This window comes from Condylura cristata, unplaced genomic scaffold (assembly GCF_000260355.1).
Source record: "Condylura cristata isolate star-nosed mole 26May11 unplaced genomic scaffold, ConCri1.0 scaffold00008, whole genome shotgun sequence".
In the NCBI taxonomy this organism is placed as follows: domain Eukaryota; kingdom Metazoa; phylum Chordata; class Mammalia; order Eulipotyphla; family Talpidae; genus Condylura; species Condylura cristata.
Window position 1 is genome coordinate 56,303,012 of NW_004567109.1, and position 24,555 is coordinate 56,327,566.

A 24,555-nucleotide genomic window follows, 5' to 3' on the forward strand; every position below is an offset into this window, starting at 1 on the left:
CTTGCATTCTAAGACCACTTGCTCTTGCTAATAGAGTGTTTGTATGTGCACACCCATGTGTCTTAACAGTGTGTGAATTAAGGACAGAGACCACTGGAGAGGAAGGAAAGCAAAGACCTTCCTTTCCTGATCCATCTAAGCCTAAACACAGAGGGAGAGTAAGTATATGCAACACAACATTCACATCAGCTTTTAGTAACCATTTTCTTCTTTTAAAAGTACTCTGGCCCATGAAACAACACAGCAAGATGAGTTCCTTTTATCTCCTCCCAGGTCTATTTCCTTAAATGCCAAATTATGGTCTTTCTTCTTCATCCCAGATACCAGCTGTTACAGTGCTAACGGCCAAGGGGTTCTGTAGACCCTTAATGTTTCTTCCTGAGGATTTGAACTGTGTTGTGAATGGAGAGAAGTGTCTTCCCTTGGGAGCATCTAACAAAGATTCCTGGAGTCCAAAATACCAACTTGGACTTCATCCCCTCACCTCTCAAGCAATCCAAATACCTGCCTGATGTTCTCAATTGGAACAAAGAGGACATAGTCAAGTTGGGATTCCAAGTTGTTGTTTTTTAATAACAATTACTAACCATTTACTCTCCCTCAAATCTGGTATTTACCTGCAATGGGCCATGTTACCTTCAGCTGACCTTAATGTGCCAAAAATATTACTGCATTTTCATATTTATCATCTTTGTGTTTCACGGTTGCCATGGTAGTAAAATTTACACTCAACAGTTTCACTGCCATTTTCGACTACAAATGGAATTATTCTGGTCCCAGTTTGGTTCAGCAAAAATAAAAAAGAATGTAGATGTCCTTAGTATATGCCAGGTCCTGTGCTAGGAATGAGGCCTGGGGCTGAGGGAATAACAAAGGGATTTCTGTAAAGTTTTACTCCTTTACAAAGCAGACATCTTGTTTCTCCTGGGATGAGATTTCTTTTAGTAGTAGGCAAATATACATATAAAACATAAAATTTACCATTTTAACCTTTGAGTACATAGGTCAGTGGTATTAATTAGATTCCTAATATAGTACAAGCATCCCTGCTATTTCCAAACTTTTTTCGTCCCCCAAATTGAAACTATACCTATTAGATACCAACTTTCTATTTCCCACTGCTCTCAGTTCCTGATACCCTATTATCTACCTTCTCTCTAAAAACTTGCCCATCCTGGATATTTCATATTTGTGGGATCAAATGATATTTGTCCTTTCATGACTGGCTTATTTTGTTTAACATAATGTTCTCAATGTTCATCCATTTCTTACAAAAAAATTAAAATTCCATTATATGTATCAGTATACAACACATTTTATGGATTCACTCATCTGTGGAATGCAGTCACCCCAGACTTCCTCCAAACAGTTCCCTGTATGAATATAGCTATAAAAGTACCTGTTTGAGTGCCTGCTTTCGATTCTTTGAGGGTATAAAATCAGGAGTGTAATTGCTGGATCACATAGTAATTCTATATTCAACTTTTGAGGTACCACTGTGATGCTTTGCATATCTTCATCAATGTTCTGGATTTTGGTTTTTTGTTTTCTATTGAAGTCATTCTAGAAGATGTGATGCAGTTGTTGCGTGTAAGTGTGAACGACTTAGTCAGAGAATCACTCATTAACCGCATGAGCATAGCTTAGGTGACTGAATGAATGGGTTTTCCCATCTCCAGGGCCTTTACCCCCTTACAAAGACCAGCACGACTCTACTAGCTCCCCTATGGGCAGGACTGGAGTTAACAGGACTGGAAGCCCACCTCCAATAAGAGAGCCAGGGGCAACTGAGCTCACAAGTACCCCAGGGCTTAATTTGGGGACCCTCTAAACTATCTTTCAGCATTTTTTTCCAACCTGGGAATCAGTAAGACCTGTTGCTTTAGAATTGGGGGGAAGCCACGTGATAGCACCATAAAAGTAAGATGACTATAAGCATGCCAGTGTGGGGTTAAGAAACCAAAGCTGTGGGACAAACAGAGTGGGTTGAATTACATTTGTGATGTGTGTGTGACCATGAGCAGACTTAATCCTCAACTTGGCCCTAATCCTATTCTGAGAGGATTAAAGGAAACAATAAAAACCACTTAGCACAGTGGCTGACACAACGTGAGGTCTCCATAAAAGTTTGCTCCTATTGTTAACTATGAAGTTTCAGTATTAGTCACAAACCTGACACCCCCTGCTCCTCTGTCTACTTTCTCTGCTCCCCAACACCCCTGGGAAAACAGAAGGGGTTTCAAGATGAGGGCACCCATTTCTGCAAATTCATCTGGCTGGGGGTTTAGGGGGAGGACAAGGCCATCACCACAAGGCTATCTTTCACAGACCCAAACCCACACACCAAGAAGTCAGAAAGAACTTTCACAGTATTAAAAGCCACTAATGGGACTGGAGTTGAGTTGATTTTCCAAAGAGAAGGTTGACAGACACGCCAAAAATTGAGAAAGAACAGCAGTGAGCTTTAGCATGAGGACCCAAGAGGAAACACAGAAGGAATGAGCTAAGAGGCTGGTGGGGCGGTATTTCATGCTGGTGGCATCGTAATTCTTATGTACGTGAAAGGCAGCATCCTCCAGCTTGGTCTGACAAAAAGCTTCGTATTAGACTGAAGCATATTGAAAGTATTAAAGTGCCATGAAGAAATGCTTCACCTGGAATTTCAAAATTTTATTGCACATGGAGACCCTTGAGCAAAAAGCCAAGATCTGCCACTCTGGGTGTGAAAGGAGTATGAGCTAGCAGGGCTCTGTGGGTATGTGGAGATCATGGCGGTGGCCAGATGATAATAACAAATGCTGTTTATTGAGCATGTGCTAGATGCTTTCCACATGTCTGACTGATATGGCAGGGCCGCCCTTTGCATGTAGCCATGTTAACTGAGGTTCAAAGTTAAGAACTTGTTAATGTCTCTCTTTTTCTTTTACTCCTCGATTGACCAATGACTAAAATATAAGGAAATTTCCACATGTATCATGTATTAAGATGAACACTATGAAATGACTACTATTCACCTTTTTCTAGCAACAAAAGTGACAACCCCATAGGGTTCAAGTTAACGTGTCATTTCATATACCTAGCAATTATTTATACATTAAAATTATATAAACTACATTACATATGAATATCCTATTTTGTTTATTGACTAATGTCATCTATAGATTATACAATATTCATAAGAGGCACACTGCTTAGTCACTGGAACACAGACTCTTGAATCAGACTATATGGGAAACTTGGCTCTGTCACTTGCTAGCTACAGCACCTGGAGTAAATAATGTCTCCTCTCATTGCCTTTATCCTTCCATATCTTTATTATAAAATGAGCTTGCAAGAGTACTGACATCATGGAATTATTACAAAAAAAAAAAAAAGAAAAAGAAAACATAAGCAGTATGCTAGAACAGTACCTGGCACACACTTAGCAGCCAGGGTGCACACTTCTGTTCATGGATGCCTCGCCATAAGTCTTGGCAATAGTCAGTGTTACCTGATTTTACTGTGAGAATCTCGGGACTCAGAGGTTTGCTCAGAATCGTGCTCAGAATCTAGCAAGGTATCAACGGCTCAAACTCAGGACTGTCTGAGTCCCAAGGCCTGCCTTTCTAAGCTACCAGGTTCTGGTGGGCTCTCCAAGTCTTCATTTGCAGTAGAAATAACAGGATCAGATGCTTTCAGTTTTACTGAACACAGTATCCTTAGCCATGTGGTCAGAAGTATTCTGTATTTAGGGTTCCAATTTTTTTTTTCCTTTTCTGCTATTTCTTTCCAGAGTCCTCAGTACATTTCCTAATTAATCACTCCCACTTAATTTCCTAAAGCAATCACATCCTCCCCGCAGGCAAGTGTCCTCGTCTCAGGCAGAAGCACACACACCAGCTGGCCTCTCAGCTATGTGGGAGTTTGTGAGCAGCCTTGGACACAGACCAAAGAGTGGCAGAGATGCAGGGAAAACGCAGCTTGGGAGATACACTCAAAAGGACACTCTTCCCATCCTGGTGACATGTGGCTTTCTTGGTGAGCAAAGAGGATACGGATTTCATTCTCTCAGGAAACCCTGAGATGCAGAAGCTCTGACTAGAGCATTCCAGGTGCAAGGAGACAACTCACAGCTGTTCTGTGATGCCAGGAAGGGTTATGCTAGTGAGGAAGGCTCAGATTCTTCTTCCAGACTTGTGGTTTATTTCTTATGTCAAATTGGACAAGAGATTTCCTTTGGTAAAACCTCAGTTTTCTCATCTTTAAAATTAGAACAGTAATATAGGCAACACAGTATGGGGAGAGGAAGGAGCCACAAATACAATAGATTAGAGGAATCAGGCAGGAAATGTCAATGAATAAAGTTGGGCTAAGCAAAATACAACAATAAAAACGATGTCAAATGGCAGCTGATGAATCGACTCTGGATTCACCAGAGGGAGTTGTGGAGACTGCAGGGAAAAGGAGATTTGCTTCATCTCCAAGCCAGTCAACTCCTGCCATAAAGCTGACACCCTGTTGCCAAATTTGCCAATTAAAACCACACACACACACACACACACACAGACACCCCACACGTAATAGATTTTTACATGAACTCACTAAACTTAAAATGTTGGCAAGACATTGACAATGAAAAAAATTTTGTGAGCCCATACCATGTGAGCCAAGGACAACAAGTTGGGTGTCTGCTGGATTTGGCTCACTAGCCACTGGTTTGCAAACTCTCTCAATGTAAGTATTAATTGAGACAATGTGATATATAAAGCACTTAGCTATGCTCATAACTCATAATAATCACTATGTAAATAGTAGCTGATGTTATTATTATTACTATTGGCTTCCCTGTAACTCAAACCCCCATCCGAGACCATGGATGTAAGGATTCCTGATAGCCATCTGGCTCACAGATATCTGGGGAAATTTCTGAGAACACTATAGAAGTTTACCTCTGTGTACGCACTACATTTATCCTGCCTTGCTCATTTAAATACACTTCCTTGAGATTGGGAAGAGCAGTGATACTCAACAAGAGATTATTTTGTCTTCCAGCAGACACTGGCAATGTCTTGAGACTGTGGTCATAAGATTAGGGAGAGGGGCTGCTGGAATCTAGTGGTAGAGGTAAGGGATGCTACTAAATACCTTATAATGAACAGGTCAGTCTCTACAATAAAATAAAATGCCCTGCCCCAAATGTCAGTAGTATTAAGGCAGAGAAATCCTGGACTGGGTGGAACTTTCCCTTCACATCCTCTTTATACAAAAGACTTTATAGAGGTTTCACAGGTTTCTATAATGTAAGATAAGAGAGAAACTGTGGGTCAAGGCCAGTGAGTGAGGCATATAATTATCTCCTATAAGAGGTTCAAAGTTCTGTTTTCACTCTGATTCCTATAGAATATTTTCATCATTGTCTCAAGTCTTCCATCAACATATTTCTTTAAAGGATTCTTTTGTAGCTACACCAATTGGAAAATGAGCTCTGGGGAAACTGAGGACTTTGAAATGCACTTCTTGACCCAATGTCAATTAGCAAGGTTGCAGGGGGAGAATCCTCTTATGTCCTGGTCCAGTTCTCTCTGGAAGATATCATTGATTTTTGTTGTTGCCATGGCAATTATAAATCAATTTTTCTCTTCACTAAAGCAGTTGCTCCATAGAACGCGTTGTTAAACATGCTGAAATTATTCCATAGATGTGAAAATAATTGTATTCTTCTATGTTCTATAATTCTGGCTACATTTACAACTGGCCTTCACCTCAAATGGTTTAAATAAGTGGGGTTATGTAGTACCATGGTTGTCATGCATTGCTATGACTACTCCAAACAAAGAAAACTGTGCTACAAGCAAAAGCAAATGATTTTGGTTCACCTTAAAAAAGGAGAGTGACTTTCATCAATCCCTACATTATGCTCAGTGTTTTACATAAGTTTCCAAAGCTTCTCTATAATGTAAAGAATAACCTAAGGTCTGTTTTCTCAAATACTGCTGCACATCAGAAATACCTGGGCATTGGCTAATATCACAATATTCCAGAAGCACCCCAAATCATTAAATCAGACTATCTGGAGATAGAATACAGGTATGGGAATTTTTTAAAACTCTTCATGTGATTCCATTGTATAACCAAGCTTGAGAATTAGGGCATCCAGCTAGAGAATGGTACAACTGGGATTGAAATCTGGGGTCTGCCTTTCTCCAAACACAGGGCAAATCTTTCTCACTGAGTCACCTTTTCCCCAGAAGTTTGTTGTCTGTGACTTCATTGGTTAGAATTATTTGGATGCAAATTTGTGGAAGTGAGCAAAGGGGGATTTATTAGAAGGCTCTCAGGAATTTCTGGACTGAACGAGAAGCTTAAGAACAGGTCTGAGAAAGAGAAAGCAGGCATGTCCAGACTGCACAAGTGCTTAGATGAAATAATAAGCCATCAAGTCCAATCTTTGTACCCTTGGTCAAGATTCCAATTCCAGAAAGAAGCATCCAATCAACCTGATGTGTCTCATGAACTTATCCTCTGGCTAAGAGACAACAAAGTCCTTGATCACAAATCCACTGACAGTATCTTATGGGTGCAGATGCTATTTTTCTAGGAAGGTAGATTGAAACTTGGGCAGCGAAAACAGAAAATATGTATCTACAGTGGAGGGCACGGAATACATATCTACAGTGGAGGGTACGGAAGGGCTTAGATAAATAAGCAGACACAAGAAAATTTCTCAGAATCAGAATTTCTTGAGAATCAAATACACAATGATTCTTATAAGAACTCAGCAAAAATCCAGAAGCTCATGTAATCAAAATCACTAAAATAGATAAGGTCATTCAGAAAAAAATATACCACCAGGGAAGGTAGCAATGAATGGCTTTACAACACTTGCAAAATAGCTTTGAGTTTCCATACCCGTCTTAAGATGACATCAATGTATCTGATTATCTAGACTTCTTAAAAAAACTATTAAGGTTGGGGGGGCCCCTCTCTGGTGGCACAGCAGGTTAAAGCACAGCACTATGAAGCTAAAGCCATTTCAGCATGAGTTCGGTTCCCACCCTGGAGGTGATCCACATGACATGGCAGACCTTTCCTGACGCCCCCCCCCACCCTACCACCCCGCTGCTCCCCTCAACAGTATACTTCATTGATTTGCCTGTTCTACCCCCCACTTTTGTCTCTGGTGAATTCTCTTGCTGCACCTGCGTCTCTGGCCTGTACCCCAGTTCTGTATGCATAAATAAATAAATCTTTTTAAAAATTAAGGTTGGGGATTCTTGGGCAATCTCTGGGGAGAAAAGGAGTACCTAACAAATCAGTGCTTCATAACAGAGTCTCAAGCCCCAGGAACTACCTGGAGAAACTGAACCTGGTAACCTGATTGACACAATATAGAAAAGGCTGGCACAATTCGCCACATTTTAACCAGAAAAACCATGTTTTAAACACAAGTATTGGCAAATAGATCAAGGTAAGACTTAGCATGTTTGCTGGTAGTTATACAATAGAAAGAAGAAGATAAACCAAGAGATGAAAGGAGACATGGATATTTAAGAAAAATAGTTATAAATGAAAAAAAGCTAGGTACACTTTGGGATCAAAGGTGCTCAGGGGCAATTCCAATTCAGTTGCAGATGTGTACATATGCAGTACTATCTCCAGTAGGTGGCCTAGGTTCTTGGGCTCCCTTCCAAATGGCTACCTCTGTATCCTGTGAAAGGATCTTTCCAGATCCATGGATCAACAAACTATGACCTTGAAAAAAGAGGTCACTGTGAGTATTAGCATTAAATAAATAATAAATAATTGTTGACTGAATTGGAGATAGATAATAACCAATGAGTTGGCAAAAGGAGGTTGAATCAGGAGTCTGGTGTGGTATGAAACTCCTGTTTCCACCCAGCTTCACAGGCACCTAAAACTTGAGTAACAGCTGTTACCCCAACTCCATGGTACAGTTACTCTTTGGCATTCCCCATTTCCAGAGAAACTACATAGAGAAGATGGAGAAGAACCACCATAATGTCCCAACAGACTCTATCCAGAACATCAGCACCTAGTTGGCCAAGTCATAGCCTTCTTGGGGACAGTGTTGCAAGCCAGCACTAGAGATAGACAAGGTGTCAGAACAATAGGAAATTCAAAATGGCAGTCCCTCCCATGTTCAGGGTCCTCACTGACCAGGACACTTGAAATCTCCACCAAACAGCAGCAGGACGCCCAAGAGGTCTCCTCTACTTTGCCAATATGGTAAAAGGACTTGCTAGAGCTCTTTAATTCTAATAAAGTGTTCCAATTCTTGATGGAGGAAAGTATCAAGTCTAGCCACAGAAAAGATGAAGTACATCCAGCAAATGCAGCTGTTTGTGCCCCTGGAAGCAACCCGTAACACAGAGGAGCTCTAGTGCGAGGAGAAGCAGTGGTAAGCCAAAGGTAAAAGATGCCACTGTCAGAAGTGGTTCTGTCTTAAGGACCATGTATTAAGTATGTATTAAGTCTCTACTATGTGTTAGAGGCTGACTTAGAAGATTTACATGTTGTATTTCCCATTTACACATTAGCTCTAAATGGCACTTACATTTATACACAGATTTTGCAGATGAAGATTCAGAACATGAAAAGACTTATATATAGTCACACGTCAGAAATGACAGGATTTGAACCCAGACCTATCAACTTGAGCACCTGTGTCTTGGCCACAGAACCCTAGAATGTTGATTAGCAACAACTCTGAAGGGCATTCTACATAGGTTATTGCTCATTGTTACAACATAGGAGTCATTGCCGCTACCTTTTGGATGAAGAAACTGAGTCTAGAACCACAAATGATTTTCCAAACATGTTTTGAATACAGATTTTTTTTTTTAATCTCTGACTTTCTGACTTTGGAGTTCAGGGCTTTTTACCAAGCCTACCTAACCAACTCCATTTCAATTTTTAGAAATGGATTGGCTTCATATTATTTTCCCAAGTATGGCCCTAATCCTCTGTAAAAATGCAAGATACTTCCCTCAAGAGGCTTTTCATCTCTATAAGAGATTAGTTTCACAGTACATAAAATGACAATGATAATTATGTGGCTAATGATGTTTTATAATTTGTGTGCAAATTCTTCAGAATTTTTTCCATTGAGAAGCGGTCCCTTCCCTTGAATCTCTGCTAACTTTTACTGCTGAGAGCAATAGAATGCAGCAGAAAGGACACTGTATTGCTTCTGGGACTAGTTCCTTAAAAATCACGCAACTTCTTCATTGTTTATTAACACAACTATTCTGCCAGCTCTGACTACATTCAGGCTGCCATAGTGCAAGGAAGCTCAAGCCATACATCATGATCATCTGTGGGCACTCTGCTTAACAGTTCCCTTGTGCCATCTTCAAGTCAACCCAACCAAGGTACCATAAACAGCCCATGGATTATTCTAGCACCTGTAGGCTGTTACCAGATCTCCCCCAATCATTCCCAAACTCTCCAGCTGATTCCTCAAACATCAGGGAGCAGAGAGAAGCCCGTCCAAAATTCTGATCCAAAGAATCACAGGGCATAATAAAATGGTCAGGTCTTTACAACATTCCATTTTGGGATGCCATGTTAAACAACAAGAGGTAACAGAATAATAACTTTTTTTTTAAAGATTTATTTATTTATTCATACAGAACTGGGGTACAGGCCAGAGATGCGGAGGGTGAGAGGATTCACCAGAGACAGAGTGGGGAGCAGAACAGGCAGATCAACGAAGTACACTGCTGAGGGGAGCAGCGGGCGGGTCAGGAGAGGTCTGCCACGCTATGTGGTCACCTCCAGGGCAGGCGGGGATGGAACTCATGAGGAAGTGGCTTTAGTTTCTCAGTGCAGTGCTTTAACCTGCTGCGCCACCAGGGAGGGCCATAACTTTTTTGATTAGTTATTTAATGTCAGACATTCACTCTGAATTTGACATGTATTATCTCATTTATCCTCCTTGAAACCCTTAGAAACAGATGATTGTTAAAGATCATTCCCAAGATCACTTAATGAATGATGGCATTCAAGCCCAGATCATACTAACTCTGGCATGGCTATCCTAAATGACCTTGATGTAGAATAAAGAAAATCTGTGCATGACAGAATTCAAACTTAAAAATACATAAAACCCAAAGCCAATGGGCTTTAAGAAACCCAACTGCTATTTTTAAAACTAAACATCTTTTTCTTTCTTAATTTCAGAAGGCTTACTGTGGAGCTGAGCTAATTATTTGAGCCTTAATCAAGGACTAGCCCCACCCCAAAGCAGCTGTCCTGGCCTCTCTATAGCCTCTAGAAAATCCCTTGGGTGGGTTGGGCCTAACCCCCAAATCCTAGACCCCAGAAGTGAGGACGTATAGGGTTGAAAGGATCCTTGGAAATCATCCAGGCCACATCCCTCCTCCTCTTTAAAGACAAGAAAACTGAGGCCCAGAGAGGTCAAGTGACTTGTCCAAGGCCACACAGTATGTCAGAGGTACAGCCAGGTCTCCAAATTCCCAGGCAAACATTCTTTCTACTACACCATGCTGCAGTTGCTAAAAATTCCCCAGAGCCACCTCCCTCAGCCCTCCTCTTGACAAAGCTGTTTCCCCCCACACAACTACACATAGTCACATTTGGCAAGAGGTGCTATCAGCCCTGCTTTGCTCATGAAATGTTGTTTTGCAACGGGGCCTCTTTGTTCATTAGCAGCACAAAGAAAACTGTAGTGCAATCTTTCCACAAGAAGATGGTTCTTGTTTTAAAGAAGAAAGGAGAGCTTCCTGGCTGAATGCAGCTCCCATCAGCATGCAGCTCCAGTCAAGAAGGAACCAGAAGAGATTTAGTTTTTTGCAAAATTTCTAGAACACACAGGAGGGCAAGAGGAAGTTTAGAGGGAATGCCTCAGAAAACATTAATATGTACGCCTAAACTGAGTAAACAGAGCAGATTGGTTACCATCTTGCAGGAAGAAGTGTGTGTGAGGAGGGGTGGGGGGGGGCAACAAGAACCATCAAAAACACCACCCAAAAACTGGCCTACTCATTTTGGATTCCTGCTCCAGCCTTCGTTCCAGCATTCCTTCCCCCATCTTGGATCTTCCTCCTCTAGACCTAAAACAGGCTATCTCTATGGTTTGTGGCCCCAGAATATGATCCTGCATTACCCATCTGAGGCCTCACCCCTCTGGTTCCACATGACTCCTTCGTTTCTGTGTTAGATTTTCTCCTCTTGTTTCTCTCACTTCCCAGACGGGCAGAGGCTTCCTAAACGCTCTGAGGGATTCTTACTGAGGACCAAATGCTGTGAAGAAGGCTGAAATGAAGCAGGGCAAAATTCCCACACCACAAAACTGGTGGTGTTCCTTCTATTAATGCTCCCAGACACTTATCTTTACAGGTGAGTTGAGATCACTGGGGAAAAGGTAGACGAGATGATCTCCAGAGATACCACAAAAGCCTGCAAGCCTCTTGGCTGGAGAAGGAAGTAAGAGGGGGAGGTACAGAACTGAATTCCATGGCAGAAATTCAGGACTTGTAAGCTGGCAACAGATGGAAAGAAAAGTGCCAGCTTCTAGCAGGAGAAGAGACAATGCATGCGCTTCTCAGCCACAGGTCTCCCATTCCACAGGACATGGGGAAAGCTGCCTGAGAACTGCCCTCTGAAACACAGACACACCTCTGGTTTCCAGGCATAAGGCATGATCTTCAAAATGAAAACCTGACCAAGTTAAAGTTCTTAGACCCTTCTCCTCACAACACAGTCTTTTCATAGGCTGCTACACTCAAAGGCAAACCTGCTCAAATAACAAATTTCATTCTAAATGCCTCCTCCCTCATTTTCTTCTGGGAAAAACCCCTAGTGACTTAGTTAACCTAAGAGAGAAAAATAAGGGAATTAACACTATCGGAAAAAAATGTCCAGTGGTTTGGTTACAGCTGGACCAGCTCAGGAGGGGAAGCTGGCTTCCAAAGGGAGGCCCTGTATCTCCTCATGGCCTCAAATGTTGCTGTGCTGTGTGTCAGTGTTTATGAAATGCTTCTCAAATATGGTCAGTGTTCTATGTAGAGCTAGAGCACTAATAAAACGCAGAACTATGCTGTTTGCCAGCTAGTTGGGGAGGCATACTTGAATGCTTTCTTGGATACAATTGTTCTCAGATTAATATTTTCCCCATGAGTTTTTTTAAATTCTACTCGTACTACTTTTTTCATGATATGTGTGTTTTTCTACATATTCATACCCACGAAAAGGGATGAGTGGGACCTATTTTCATATTGTGTCCTAAGGACTTGATGTCGCTTCTTTCATCATCTCTCTATCTCCCCCACTATCCCATAAATCTCCCCCTGAGCCTGGAATGATGACCTTCACCTTGTCAGACATTTTGTGGGAAGGAAAAGCCCAGCCCATATTATTTTGAGGTGTACTCATTGTGAGGACTTTTCACTAGCTTTACTTATTGTTGTTCCTGGCACACAGTAGGCACACATAATAATAACTCCATTAAATGACTCCATCCTTCATGAACCTTCTTTTTTGTTCCTGTTTCCTGTTAGTTCTTTATTACTGAGTAGGCAAAAAGTCCTCTGAACTCCACCTGTCGGTGTGGTTGCGGACATGGCTGATATAAGGCTATAGCTGCATTTGTAAAAAGATGCATCTTGGTAAATGAAAAAGAAAGCCCTAGTAAGAGTAAAATATCTTGGGTGACACTGAGCAAGTTTTTTTGAGCTCACCCAGCTTCCTCATCTGTAAATGCAAAATTCCTGGAAGAACCCTGATCATCTCTCATCAGCTATAGAATTTAGTGCTTAAAATCAGATATTATGGGAGAGCTCACTGAGGTGTTTGAGTGGCACTAAAGTTAGGGCATATGCAGATATCTGATCTTATTAAAGCTTGCATTAGCCCCCAGAGAGAAGTATTAGTCCTACCATGAAAGGTTACCTATGAGGTGATTGAGACTTGGGGGAAAACTCCTACAAGTCCCTGCAGTTAAAAAACAATCATGGGAGACCTCCTTGGTGGTGCAGTGGGTTAAAGTGTAGCACTGCTAAGTGAGCCGCAGCCACCTCAGTGCAAGTTCAATCCCCAGCCCCAGAGGTGATCCACACGGCGTGGCAGACCTCTCCTGACCCGTCTGCTGCTCCCCTCAGCAGTGTACCTCATCAATCTGCCTGTTTTGCTCCCCACTCTGTCTCTGGTGAATCCTCTCACCGCCCTCACACCTCTGGCCTGTACTCCACTTCTGTATGCATAAATAAATAAGTAAACCTTTAAAAAAAAACATCATGAGTCCAGGATTCTGTCTATATCTTTTTATTCATTGAGGATTGTATCAGTTATTCTCCCCCAATGGTTTCCTATTATTACTACTTAGAGATCCACATACAAGACAGTTTTTAAATTACAATCTTGAGTTGGGCAAAAATGGGGAAGAGAAAAAAGATAACAGAAAAGTACTGGATAGTCCAGAAAATTCTACAACATATTGATGAGAAGTACAATTCTCTAATTACTGAGCTGCTTAATCATAGAACAATCTATGCTATTCTCTGCTTGTGCTGCATAGAATTCAGGAGTATGTTCATCCTTCAGAGTTCAGTGCTAGAGCACCAGACACACTACCCTGGGTATGATAAAAGGTTTCAGAAATCCATGAAGATGAAGGATGAGGCTGTTTCCAAGAAAAAGTCATGACTGGGAGTCTCCACTCCATAAAGATCCTCCTGAAATTCAATTGGAACTTAAGGCTTAGATGGTAAAAGTACCAAATCTATGGAGAGCTACATGAAGGGCGTGAGAAGACAGGAGCTAAGCTGAAGGGGCCAAAACAGGGCTCAGGAGTGGCTGAGGTTCAAGAGGTGATGCTAAAGATGTACATGTCCATGGTCAAGCCCACAGACCGCAGATTAGAAGAGCAATGTGGACTTCACAGCATGCAGACCAATTCAAATCAAAGTCTATGCGGATTCTAGAGGGCAGGGGAACATGCCAGGAAGTTGGGAGGCTGAAAAGCTCCCAAGGGAGACAAGGTGGGTGGTTAAGTGTGCTGGCAGACTATCAGGAACCACAATCCATACTGCTGCCTAAGTACAGAATGAATCAGAGGTCAGGAACTTAGGCTGGTATTTCGGACAAGAGGCATCTAGGCCTATATAAGCAGTGATAAGGCTGCAAAGAGTGAAGTCACATTTACTCCAGCCAGCTGCTTGTCATAAACATCCTGTTGTAACAGGACCCAAACTCAGGGTGGAACGTGGAGGGCTGGAGGGTAGACTGGAGATCATAGCTGAGAGAAGGCAAGTGGTGCATTAACTAGAAAGGAAGGCAGTGCCTGCAGATATTTGTAGGGGTAAACACTGGTCAGGTAGACTTATCAGAACTATTCTTGGAGGGTTTATCCTCTACAAACCAATATAACATAGTAACAATAATTAACCACATAATCATGTTAATATTTAATACTAATATTTTGGTATACTGACCTAGTAGATTTGGTTCTAACATTCCATCAGATAAGACTTTGTAAACCTTCTATACTGTAAAATCAGTTCTCTTAGATTCTGTTTAACCATGGACTCATGCAAAACTGTATCTCATGCCCATTTCTACCCATGAGAATCCAATTCATTTTTCAAGCTCCCACCCAAATCATCAGGTATCCAGAATAAGCGTGGGCATTTCTCTCACGCCACCTACTATACAATATGTGCTCATTGATTCAACTGGACTCACTCATTTTCTTTCTTCTGGTTGCTCTATGGGAATTGTATTTAGAACAAAAGAAAGAGATTGATTTGAAAAATTAGGGATGAATGACATGATGGCTATTGGAGCACAAAGCTGACCCGAGGCGAGCCTGCCTGCATGTGCCTGACTCTCCTGCTCCAACCAGTAAGCAGCTTCACTTCTCTGACACTGTGTGCTCATCTGTACAATGGGCACAGTCTGGCTTCCTGACTCACATGCTTCTTAGAAAATTAAATGAGCGCATGTATGTAACAAGTGAATAGTCCCAGATACAGTGAAGGTGCAATGAGTGGTAGCTGTTTTGATGCTGGTGAGTACTGTAACTGCTACTCTTTAACAGAAATTTGGGGGGAGTCTGTAGGCCTCAGTCCACTATGCTTCGTCTATCACACCTATTTCGACATTACAAAGGTAAATATGAGCACCTAAAGTGTGACAGGACATTGCTCTGGAGAGCTGGTGCTTCTCATTTGGGCTCTGCTGCTGACAAGATGGCCCAAGTTCTCGGAAATAATATTTTCCAAGAGAGAACACACGCCACATGTACTCGCAGACACACGCGCAAGCATGCCCTGTGTTTGGTGTAAGTCTAAGAGGCGAAAGCTAAAGTCATGAAGGGGAGTGCTATGAGAAACCCAGGATTGAGTGAGAAGTCAATAGACAGGGGAATTAAGCATTAATAGGCACTGATTCCAGAGAAAATATGAACAATGGAACCCCACCCAAGGAAAGAAGATGTGACAGGCCAAAGAGATCTCGATATTTTTATCCACCCAGCTAGAAAAAACAAGACACTATATTTACATCCCCAGGACACAGAGAGACTATGAAAATGGCAGAATGGACACAGGCAATCATATGGACAACCCGGATAAAGGTCTGTGGGGCAAGTTCCCTGAAATTGCAAAAGAAATGGAGGAAGAGTGAGATATTATCAAATGAGGTTATCAAAGAAAAAAAATCAAAATGTTTTTGAAGATCTAGTGAAATTATACTATTTGCCAAAATTTAATTAGGATGAACACAAAGTGTTATACTTAGGCTCCCCAAAGTCAACTGTGTGGGTCTGCATACAGGGGGAACAGGATCAGTAGCAGGAAGTGCTGGGAGCTCAGTGAAAAGGTCATTTCAAATGAGCTAACCCAGGGGCCTGGCTGTACAAAATGAAAATGACTCTTCAGAATGCACTGACTCAAGTCAAAGAAGACAGAGGGAGTAGATGGCCTGTTCTACGTAACACAGGGCAAGAGGATTGGAAGAGGTTTAGGGGAAGACAATTATGTAGATGGTCTGTCTCAAAACTCAAAACACACAGAATAGTTGACGCAGTTATAGAAGCTCATGGAGGAAAGGAGAAGTCAGACCGGGGGTGATGCGAAACAGCATCAAGTTTTAAAGTCCTCTCATTGGAAAAAGTAGTACACTTGCTCTTTGTATCAGCAATCAAAGGATGTAAGTTTAACTCCCTTCCCGCCCAAGAAAATACAAATTTCTTCTCAGAGCTGTTTTTAAAAATGGAGTAAAACGCTTTAGGAAGAACTCAGGTTCCTCACCATCATATGTAATTGAGCAAATTTTCCCAAAATTATGTTGGCAGAAATCGAGCACTGTTCCCCAAAATTATGTTGGTGGAAGATCGACCTGCCTGTGGTTGGAATTGGACAAGAGGGCGCCTTCCAATCCTGACAGTCTATATTTTCCCCAAATTAACATGCTCTGGAAGGAAGACTACAGTCAGCATGAATGATGCTGATAATAATGACAAGGATATTTATGGAAGCTGTCCTATGATCCAGGCAGTCTATGTGAACTAACTCATAATAATCCTATGAAACAAGTTATTATTATTATCATCATCATCGTCATCATCATCATCATCATTCTCACTTAGCACATGAGGAAATTGAAGTCTCCCATCTGGTAAGTGGTAAATTTGAACCCGCTCTAGCCTGGAGTCTATACGTTTCCCACATGACTTCTCCCACTCTCCAATTCACTCAGTATTGAAGACTTTTAGTCTCACACTCATGGCCAGTGTTTCCCAGGGAAAGACTGTATCAAATATGCTGTCAACAAAACTATGAAGATCATGGTGAGTGGGGAGAAAAGTACAGTCTTTGGCAGCCCAGCCACAGCAAAACACAATCCAGGTCGTCAGGCAGAGCAGCAGAGGGTTCCTCCTGTGAGCTCTCTCCACCTGGAATAGGCTGCCTCCAACCTGAGGCTGGAGAATGATAAACACTGGAGAGCCCTGAAAATTCAACACTGATCCCCAGAGCAGATCACCCTTTGCACTTACCCTACCCAGAATTAGTGTGGTCCAGAAAAGCTCTCTGAAACAGCCTCCAGGCTTTTCTTTTTTCTTTTTTTTTTCCAATCAGTTCTACAAAGGGTTAAGACCACCTTATATAACGAGGGTGGGAGAGTGGAGCATGCTAGTAAATACAGCTGTTTCAAGTAAAAGCAGTAATGGAGGCAGATACGGGAAGTCAGTTAAAGGAGGTATTTAGGGAAAGACAGAAGGAATGAACACAGGAAAAAAAAAAAAGGCAGGACCAAAAATCCCAATGAAAATTCAACCCCCAAAATAAATAAATAAATTCATTTCTTATTTAAATATACCACGAAGCAGCATGCCCATGGAAAAGATATAAACCACTTCAGTCATAATTCTTTTTATGAAACGGTGGCCAACCTAGTCTTAACTGGAGAGGGGGTAGGGCACAGGCATGAAGGTGCTGGGCACAGCCTGTGTGCAGCCAAGAAGTTTGACTCCACAAGGCAGATTGAGAGTAAACATTGCAGATCTTCCTGCTGGAAGGGCCTGAGAGGAAGCAATGGAAATAGATACAGTCACTATCGTTAACAGCTTGTGGAGGCCTCTGTGCCGGGTAATGTGTTAAGCACTTCTATACTGATTCCATCTAATCCTACCCAAGAGGAGTGTTTACTACAGGCACTTTACAGGGAAAGACTAGTATTTGGAGAGATAAATGGGCACCTGACTAAATGCATTAGATTTCCTTGAGCCCTGTTCACAAATTGCCCTGGGGGAATGCGATTATCAACCCTGTGCTACAGGTGTGAAAATACAGTACCAGGGAACTAAACCAATTGCAGCCCAGAGCAAAGGAGTAACCTGTCCAGGGCAAAAACAGCAAAGACCTAAAAGAGCCAAAATCTAAGTCTGTTCTGTCTCTGCAGTCCATGCCTGAAAGGCCACACCCCAAACTCTGAAACCTTCCTGTTGTGGCCCACTTGCTCCATGTGTGTCCTGAACTCTCACACACTCAGACTCACTGTTTATCATTTTCAGAGGGAGAAAGAACTCAACAACAACAAACAGAACTGGAGTGAAACAAAATACCAATCAGAATGGCAAAAATGCAGTAGTAACATGAGACCCAGATGATCGGCAAAAGCAAAATTTAATAATGATCCTACAAATACATCAATTAATACAAGAAGAGCAGCAATCAGAACCCACAGAGAGCGCAGGGTGATGTTGATGAGTTTCTGATTAGAACGTCCTATGGTTTGAGTGTTCAGGATTTCTGGGTCTTTTCACCAGGCATGTGCACAGTAGGAGTTTTGTAAGGTTGCTAAGCAATGCCTGGCAACCAGACTGCAGAGTGGAACACTCATTAGGAGTCCTTCGTAGTAAGGCAGTAATTTTAGATCATGAAAACCAAATTCTAGAGACCCTTAATAACTCATGTACTAGGTTACTAGTAAGTATCCCATAGTCACACTTAAAAATGCAAACCTATGATGGTCCATCATTCACATCTATGATTAGACAACATGGATTTTTGAGAATCAGCATTCATTTATTCAACATGCATTTGCTTGAAAACTTACTGTGTGCCAGATACTGTTCTAGATCCAGTCAACTGCACACCACGCTGGAAAACCACTTAAGAGTTTTTAGAATTCAAACTTCAGGAAAACAAAGCTCAGAGAGGTAAGGCAATCTGTTCAGAGTTGCACAGCACAATGGAGGCCAATATGCACAGCTATTCAAGTTCAGCCCTATAGAATCCCAGGAGTGAACATTACTTCTCTGAAAGGCCACCTCACCATACGTGGCCTTGAGAGGCCCCATGATTTCACACCAGTTGCTTCTGTCCTCTGAGTTGGCCCAGAGAGCTGGGAGCACCAGGACACGGGACTTGGCTGTTGAACATCTTGGAAAGTCTCCCACTTGACCTCTGGCCCCCTGTGGTCAAGTGAGGGAAAGCCTATGACACGGTGTCGGTTTTTATTGGACCCAACCACCGGCGAAGCTTGCCGTCATCTGGAGTGATGGAGAAAATTAAGTTACCACATTCTCACGTTTCAGCCTTTCGCCCGTTTTCCTTCACAAACAGGAAATGTTTATTTAAATACAGCAGTCCCAGCATGTTCTGGAGCCAAGTGAAAAACCAAAGATGTCCACTCTTGCCCCACTCTGCTGCTCAGGCCACCACCTTGAGGGGGAAATGTGGGCCTCTGTGTGCCTTTAGGGAGGACAGACAGGGAGCAGGGGCCCCGAGTGAGAGCTCACTTTCCTTCGTCTCCTCTTTTTTCCAGGCTGAAATTGTGGTTGGAGAAGAATTACATCTGTGGGCTCCTTTTGTACTCAGAAGGGTAAATGCAACATCTGTTTACTCTGTGCTCCATGGTAAATGTTTTGTTTCAGGCACCACCATTCACTTCCTCTCCTCTTGTCCTGGATCTTTGCTGTACGGATAATAAATTACACTGAATTCTCCTTGGCGTTTATTTAGCTTTCTTGTGGGTATCACCTCCTCATGGAAGGGAATGAAATTGTCAGTAGTTTATAAATGACAGGGAGTTTCTCTTTCTGTGTGATGTGCTGACATTGTAAGGAAGAAGCTGGAACACAGACCCCAAACTCTGATACCAGTTTAATTATGAAGTCTAATAGGCCCTATTCCAGGCCTGAAGCAAAGTCAAATGGTGACCACATTGTCCTAAAAAGGTTTTCTCTAATAACACACCCTGAAAGGATGAGGTCTCAGCAGTCAAAAACAACCAGAGCAACAACAACAACACACACACACTCTATTTGGGAGGTGGAGAGGCAGGACTGAAGGAGGGAGAAAATGTTTCTTTGTTATAAAACACAATGTAAACATTGAAATCAGAAAGCTGGATGTTAGAAAGGTCTCAAGCATCTAATGGTGGTGCTCACAAAACTTATGCCCTATTTAAAAAAAAAAAAACAACGAATTCTTGGATGTTTTAAAGGAAGTTTCCTTACATGCTTTGCTTACATTCTTCAAGTTGAATTGCTAGTTTTCTTCTGCGTATGCAATGATTTTATATACAGTCACGGAAATGCAGCAGAAGCTCAAATCATGTTTGTTGAATGAATGAAGGGGGGAATGAATAAGAAATTCCCTCCAAAAGAAATCTTTAGCATAGCTTAGAAATGCCAAATAGCCCCCCTAAGAGTTCGAAAACTTGAGATGTTAACATCTGAGCTGGCTGAGTGAAGGTGTGGGCTGTGAAGGACTGTTGGTGAGCAGACACTCATCCCTGCAGTAATTCTGACCCAGCTTGCTCCTAAAGACTGCACCTCTCCCCTGGAGGAAGAAGACTGCAATGAGAAGCCAGCCTCAGCAGTCCCAACATGCCCCCCGCACCCCAGATGAAGTGGCACCAAGGGCCGGAAGAACCAAGGAAGACAAGACTCTTATTCCAAAGCACTTGCTACTCAGCTAATGTGGCCAGTGACCATGACTGCAGCAGAGGGCAGTCTGGGAACTCTCTGGACTCCAGTTTCTCCAGTTGTAGAACAGATGGGTAGCGCCAAGCTGCCTGGGTCTCCTGGGGGAGGTGGCTGGTAGCTGCAGTGCTCTGCCTGCAGCTTTTAAAGACTTCCTCCAAGCCAGGAGGAGTAGGGCCCATACTCCTTGTTCTCCAAACATGCAAAACAATTTTGGAGAAGGGGGAGAAGTAGTCTGAAGACCCCTAACAGAAGAGCTGATGTCAAACAAACTGAATTATGTTTCAGGGTTTATCTGAAGCAGCAGCAGCCACAACCTACTCTAAGACCCAAGCCCAGCCAGAGTTCTTCCAGGACCATTTGTTTCTAGATCTTGACCTAAACTAACCATTGTTCCAAGGATGTCCAGCAGATAGTAGTGTTGTGGACTTTGGAACCAAGCATCCTTGGGTTCAAACACTTGACCTTGAGCAAATGACAAGGTGGCTTAATTATAAAGTGAATAATAAGCATTATCTAGGTAACTAATAGGACTGTTACAGAGATTCAGTGAGATAACACATACAAACAAAGGTACTGAAAGCATTCATTAAACATTAGCTACAGTTATTATTTCACTAACTCATGTAGTTGACCCTGAAGAGAAGGGGGAAAGTTATTTAGTTTACAGAGATTATAGGCATCCAAAACAAGTTTTTCATTGACATGGTGGAAAATAAGATCTGGATTAAGTTATGGAATTGTCCCTTTTATTGCCATTGATTTGTCACATGACCTTGTGCAAGTCATTTTCCATTTCCGAGTCCCATCATTTACCTGTGTATTTAATGAAGGTTCAACTCTAATGCTAAAATTGCATGATTCAATCACACAGAATAATAACTACACTTGGGAGGAAAAAAATGATTTTAGCCAAAGCAAAATGCCAGGAAAAAGAAAGGCAAGACTATTGAGCCCTAGGGACACAAAGAATAAGATGTCAGCTGGCAGGTGACTAATATGAATGATGCTCTAGGATGGTTCATCTTAATCTTAGGGCTACTCTCTTCCAGCCTACAGCCTAGAAGACAGAATCCAAGACCCATGCACCTAGCCCTCTGACCTGGGGTGGGAAGGGTTTGGGGAGCTGTGGGTGGGAAAGCCTAGCACACTAGAGCAAACCCTTACCCACTTCTGGGCTGTGTTCCCAGGCAGGGTCCTCCCCCTTCACCATTCCCCACCTCCTTCCCCCGCTCCCCAACTGTGGGCTAGGAAGAGCCCACCCCAGAGGCCAAGTTTTGAATTTGGTCAGAGGATCAAAATGATAAATGTTTCCAAAACGTTGACATATGAAAAGTAAATATTTGGTTGCACAATTGGGGTTAAAACGAGTGTCAATCCACCCCACTCTCCAAGCCTTTCTCCTCTCTCTGCCAAGCCCAGGATTCGAGGCTGAGTGCGGTTTGTAAGATTATAGCGCTTGGTCTCATTTAAAGGTCTGTCAGCATTTCCATTCTCCAGCCCGTTTGGGGAGGCATTTATAACAGAGCCATAAAAAATTCACCCGGGCTGCAACTTGGCATCTCCGAGGCTGCGCTCCAGGCAGGGCGGGTTTTGCAAGCACCCACTCTGAATTCATTCGTTCCTCAGAAGTTAGACCTTCATACACACTCAACTTTGCTCGGAAGGGCAGCCAGAGAGCAGACGGCCCATTCTGATCTGCAAACCAGTCACAGACTTTGGCCCTCTCACTTCTCTCCCAGTCCGGACCCACCCCCCCACCTTGGTTTTCTCCCTCTTTAATGTGCACGGACCCCTTCCCTTCACCCTAAGACCCATCTGGTTGCTATGTTCTCCCTTTGCTTCCCGACAGCGTTTTGGGGGGAAGCTGTCAGAGGGCCCTGCATTAGAAGCCCTCACCTCTTTTTGACCATCACAGGGCGGTTGGAGACTTCTCTTTCTGACCTGCCCAAAGCCGCAGACCCCCCACCCCCCAATGAGAGGGTGAGAGCAGAGGGCTTTCCAGCTTCACAGGCCAAGAGGAAAGGAAGGATTTGGTGCCTGGGGCCCCCCTCTGTGGAACCCAGGTGGGTGGCCCGGTAGGGCTGGGATACTCACAGGCGCTCGGCGTTGCGGGGGATGCCCCTGGGAACCGCCCGGAGGCCCAGTCCATGGCAGTCCACGCTGGCGGCGGAGCAGGTACACTTGGTGGGGCAGGCGGCGGCAGGGGGCCCACTCAGGGCGCTCGCCAGCGCCAAGGCCAGCGCCAGGCGGGCGCGCACAGCGGCGCCGGCCCCTGTCCGCCCGGGGGCCATGGTGTGCAGGGGCCCGTTCCCGGAGGAGGTTGCCTCGGCGGGGCAAGACGCTTGGAGCCCGAGAAGGCGCGGGAGGAGCACAGGCGGCCTGGGGAGCGGGCGGCGGAGTTGGCGCGTAGGAGGAGCGAGCTCGGCGCTCAGGCGCACGGGGCGCGGGCGGAGCGGGGCGCGCCGGGCGGCGGCGGCAGCAGCAGCAGCTCCATCCGTGGGGCCGGCGCTGCCCCGCTGCGCATCGCTCGGAGTGCCCAGGTGCCGAGCGCCCCCTGGCCCCTCTGGCCTACGACCCGGGGCGTGGGCCGGGTTGGGGACCTGAGGCTAGCGCAGTGGGGCACGGGCTCCTGAGGAGGTCTGGCTTGGGGCAGGGCTCTGGAGCGCAGCGGTGGCGGCTGGGGCACGGGACAGCCGGGTGAACTGGCCGGCAATCGCTCTCTCCATTCACTGAGCAGGGCAGACACCGGCGACGCGGGGCCCACCCCTCCCGCCCCCCCAAAAACGCCAGCTCCGCCTCCCATTGGCTGCGCCGAGCGTCACGTCGACTAAGTTGGGAACTTTGCTGGAGCGACTGAGAGTCTGTGGGGAGGAGGCAGAGAAGGAAAGAAGGAACAGGGGAAGAAGAGGGGCTCAGTCAGCAGGGCCCCAGAATGGAAATTCATTCACTTAATTAGGGAACATGGACTGACTGGGCTGGCAGCACTTTTTCTTTATTCTAGTACTGAGCTAGACACTAGCTTTCCTTGGGTCTCAACAGCATCCCGCAAAGGTCATCTGATTACCCCCATCCTGAAGATTAATAGGCCAAGCTCAGAGAAGTGCAAAGGACTGTAAAGGACTGAGTGTACAACACTAACACACTCTACAGTCACATATGTGACAGGCAATGCTTGTAGGTGATGTCCTGATCTCTGCTCAGAGTCCTGCTTTGCTCAGGCCCAATGGCAGGCAGGCTGCCGAAAGTGTAACAGCAGAGACTTGGATCCCTGGATTGATGTTCATAGTCCTTGAGCCCCCTGTTTCTTGACTGGTGACTCTGGATCTGTCATGTCATCTACGGACCCTTGGTTTCCCAAACTGAGGAATACACAGCCTTGTTTTGGCTCATCTCTTTGAATTGTTTGGAGCATCAAAGAAGAGAAAGTGTTTTTGCAAAAACAGTCATTCGCATGCAAGGCATCTCCACTGCCTGGAGCGCCTTCCTTCTTCCAGTACCCACTCTAAATTGGCCAGGTCTGAGCTTTTCCAGATGCCGGTGGGGAGGGGCGGGAGGGGCGGTGCTTGTGTTAGAGGCTCCATAAATACTTGTAGGAATGATATTGTTTGTTTGTTTGGAGGGAGAGGGCAGGAACTGGAAGTATTGCCCAGACTTCCTTGAGGTCTACTCACAGTGGAAAATTCTGAGTAAGTCCTGCACACACACACACACACACACACTCATTCACATATATGCATTTACACACACACATTCACAGTTACCCACAGTCGCCACTTATTCATGCTTGCACACTCCCTACACATACAGACACATGCACATGTGCTCTCAGAGTCTCTCTCTCTCTCTCACACACACACACCACAGTGATGATGGTCCAGAGAGCTCTTTCTTGTCTTTTCTTTCATATAAATGTTACCTGATTCAGGGCCCTCCCTGGTGGCACAATAGTTTAAAGCACAGCACTATATGGCTGGCTGCAGTCACATTACAAGTTTGATCCCTGGCCAGGGAGGTGACCCACATGGCATGGCAGACCTCTCCTGACCTGCCTGCTGCTCCCCTCAGCAGTGTATTTTGTTGATCTGCCTGTTCTGCTACCC

The 24,555-nt window shown here is 44.0% G+C and overlaps 1 protein-coding gene across 2 annotated transcripts in view; it reads right to left on the reverse strand.

Annotated features, from left to right (window-relative positions):
• SLIT3 (slit homolog 3 (Drosophila)) overlaps positions 1 to 22,776 on the reverse strand; it is a 580,975-nt gene extending 558,199 nt beyond the window's left edge. The window contains exon 1 of one of the 2 annotated variants that reach the window (XM_004679197.2): positions 22,550 to 22,776. In XM_004679197.2, coding sequence (XP_004679254.1) covers positions 22,550 to 22,746 — 197 coding nt within the window. In that variant the 5' untranslated portion in view covers positions 22,747 to 22,776. The remainder of the gene's footprint in view (positions 1 to 22,549) is intronic. The other variant, XM_004679196.2, reaches the window with a different exon arrangement.
• Between the last annotated feature and the right edge of the window lie 1,779 nt (positions 22,777 to 24,555).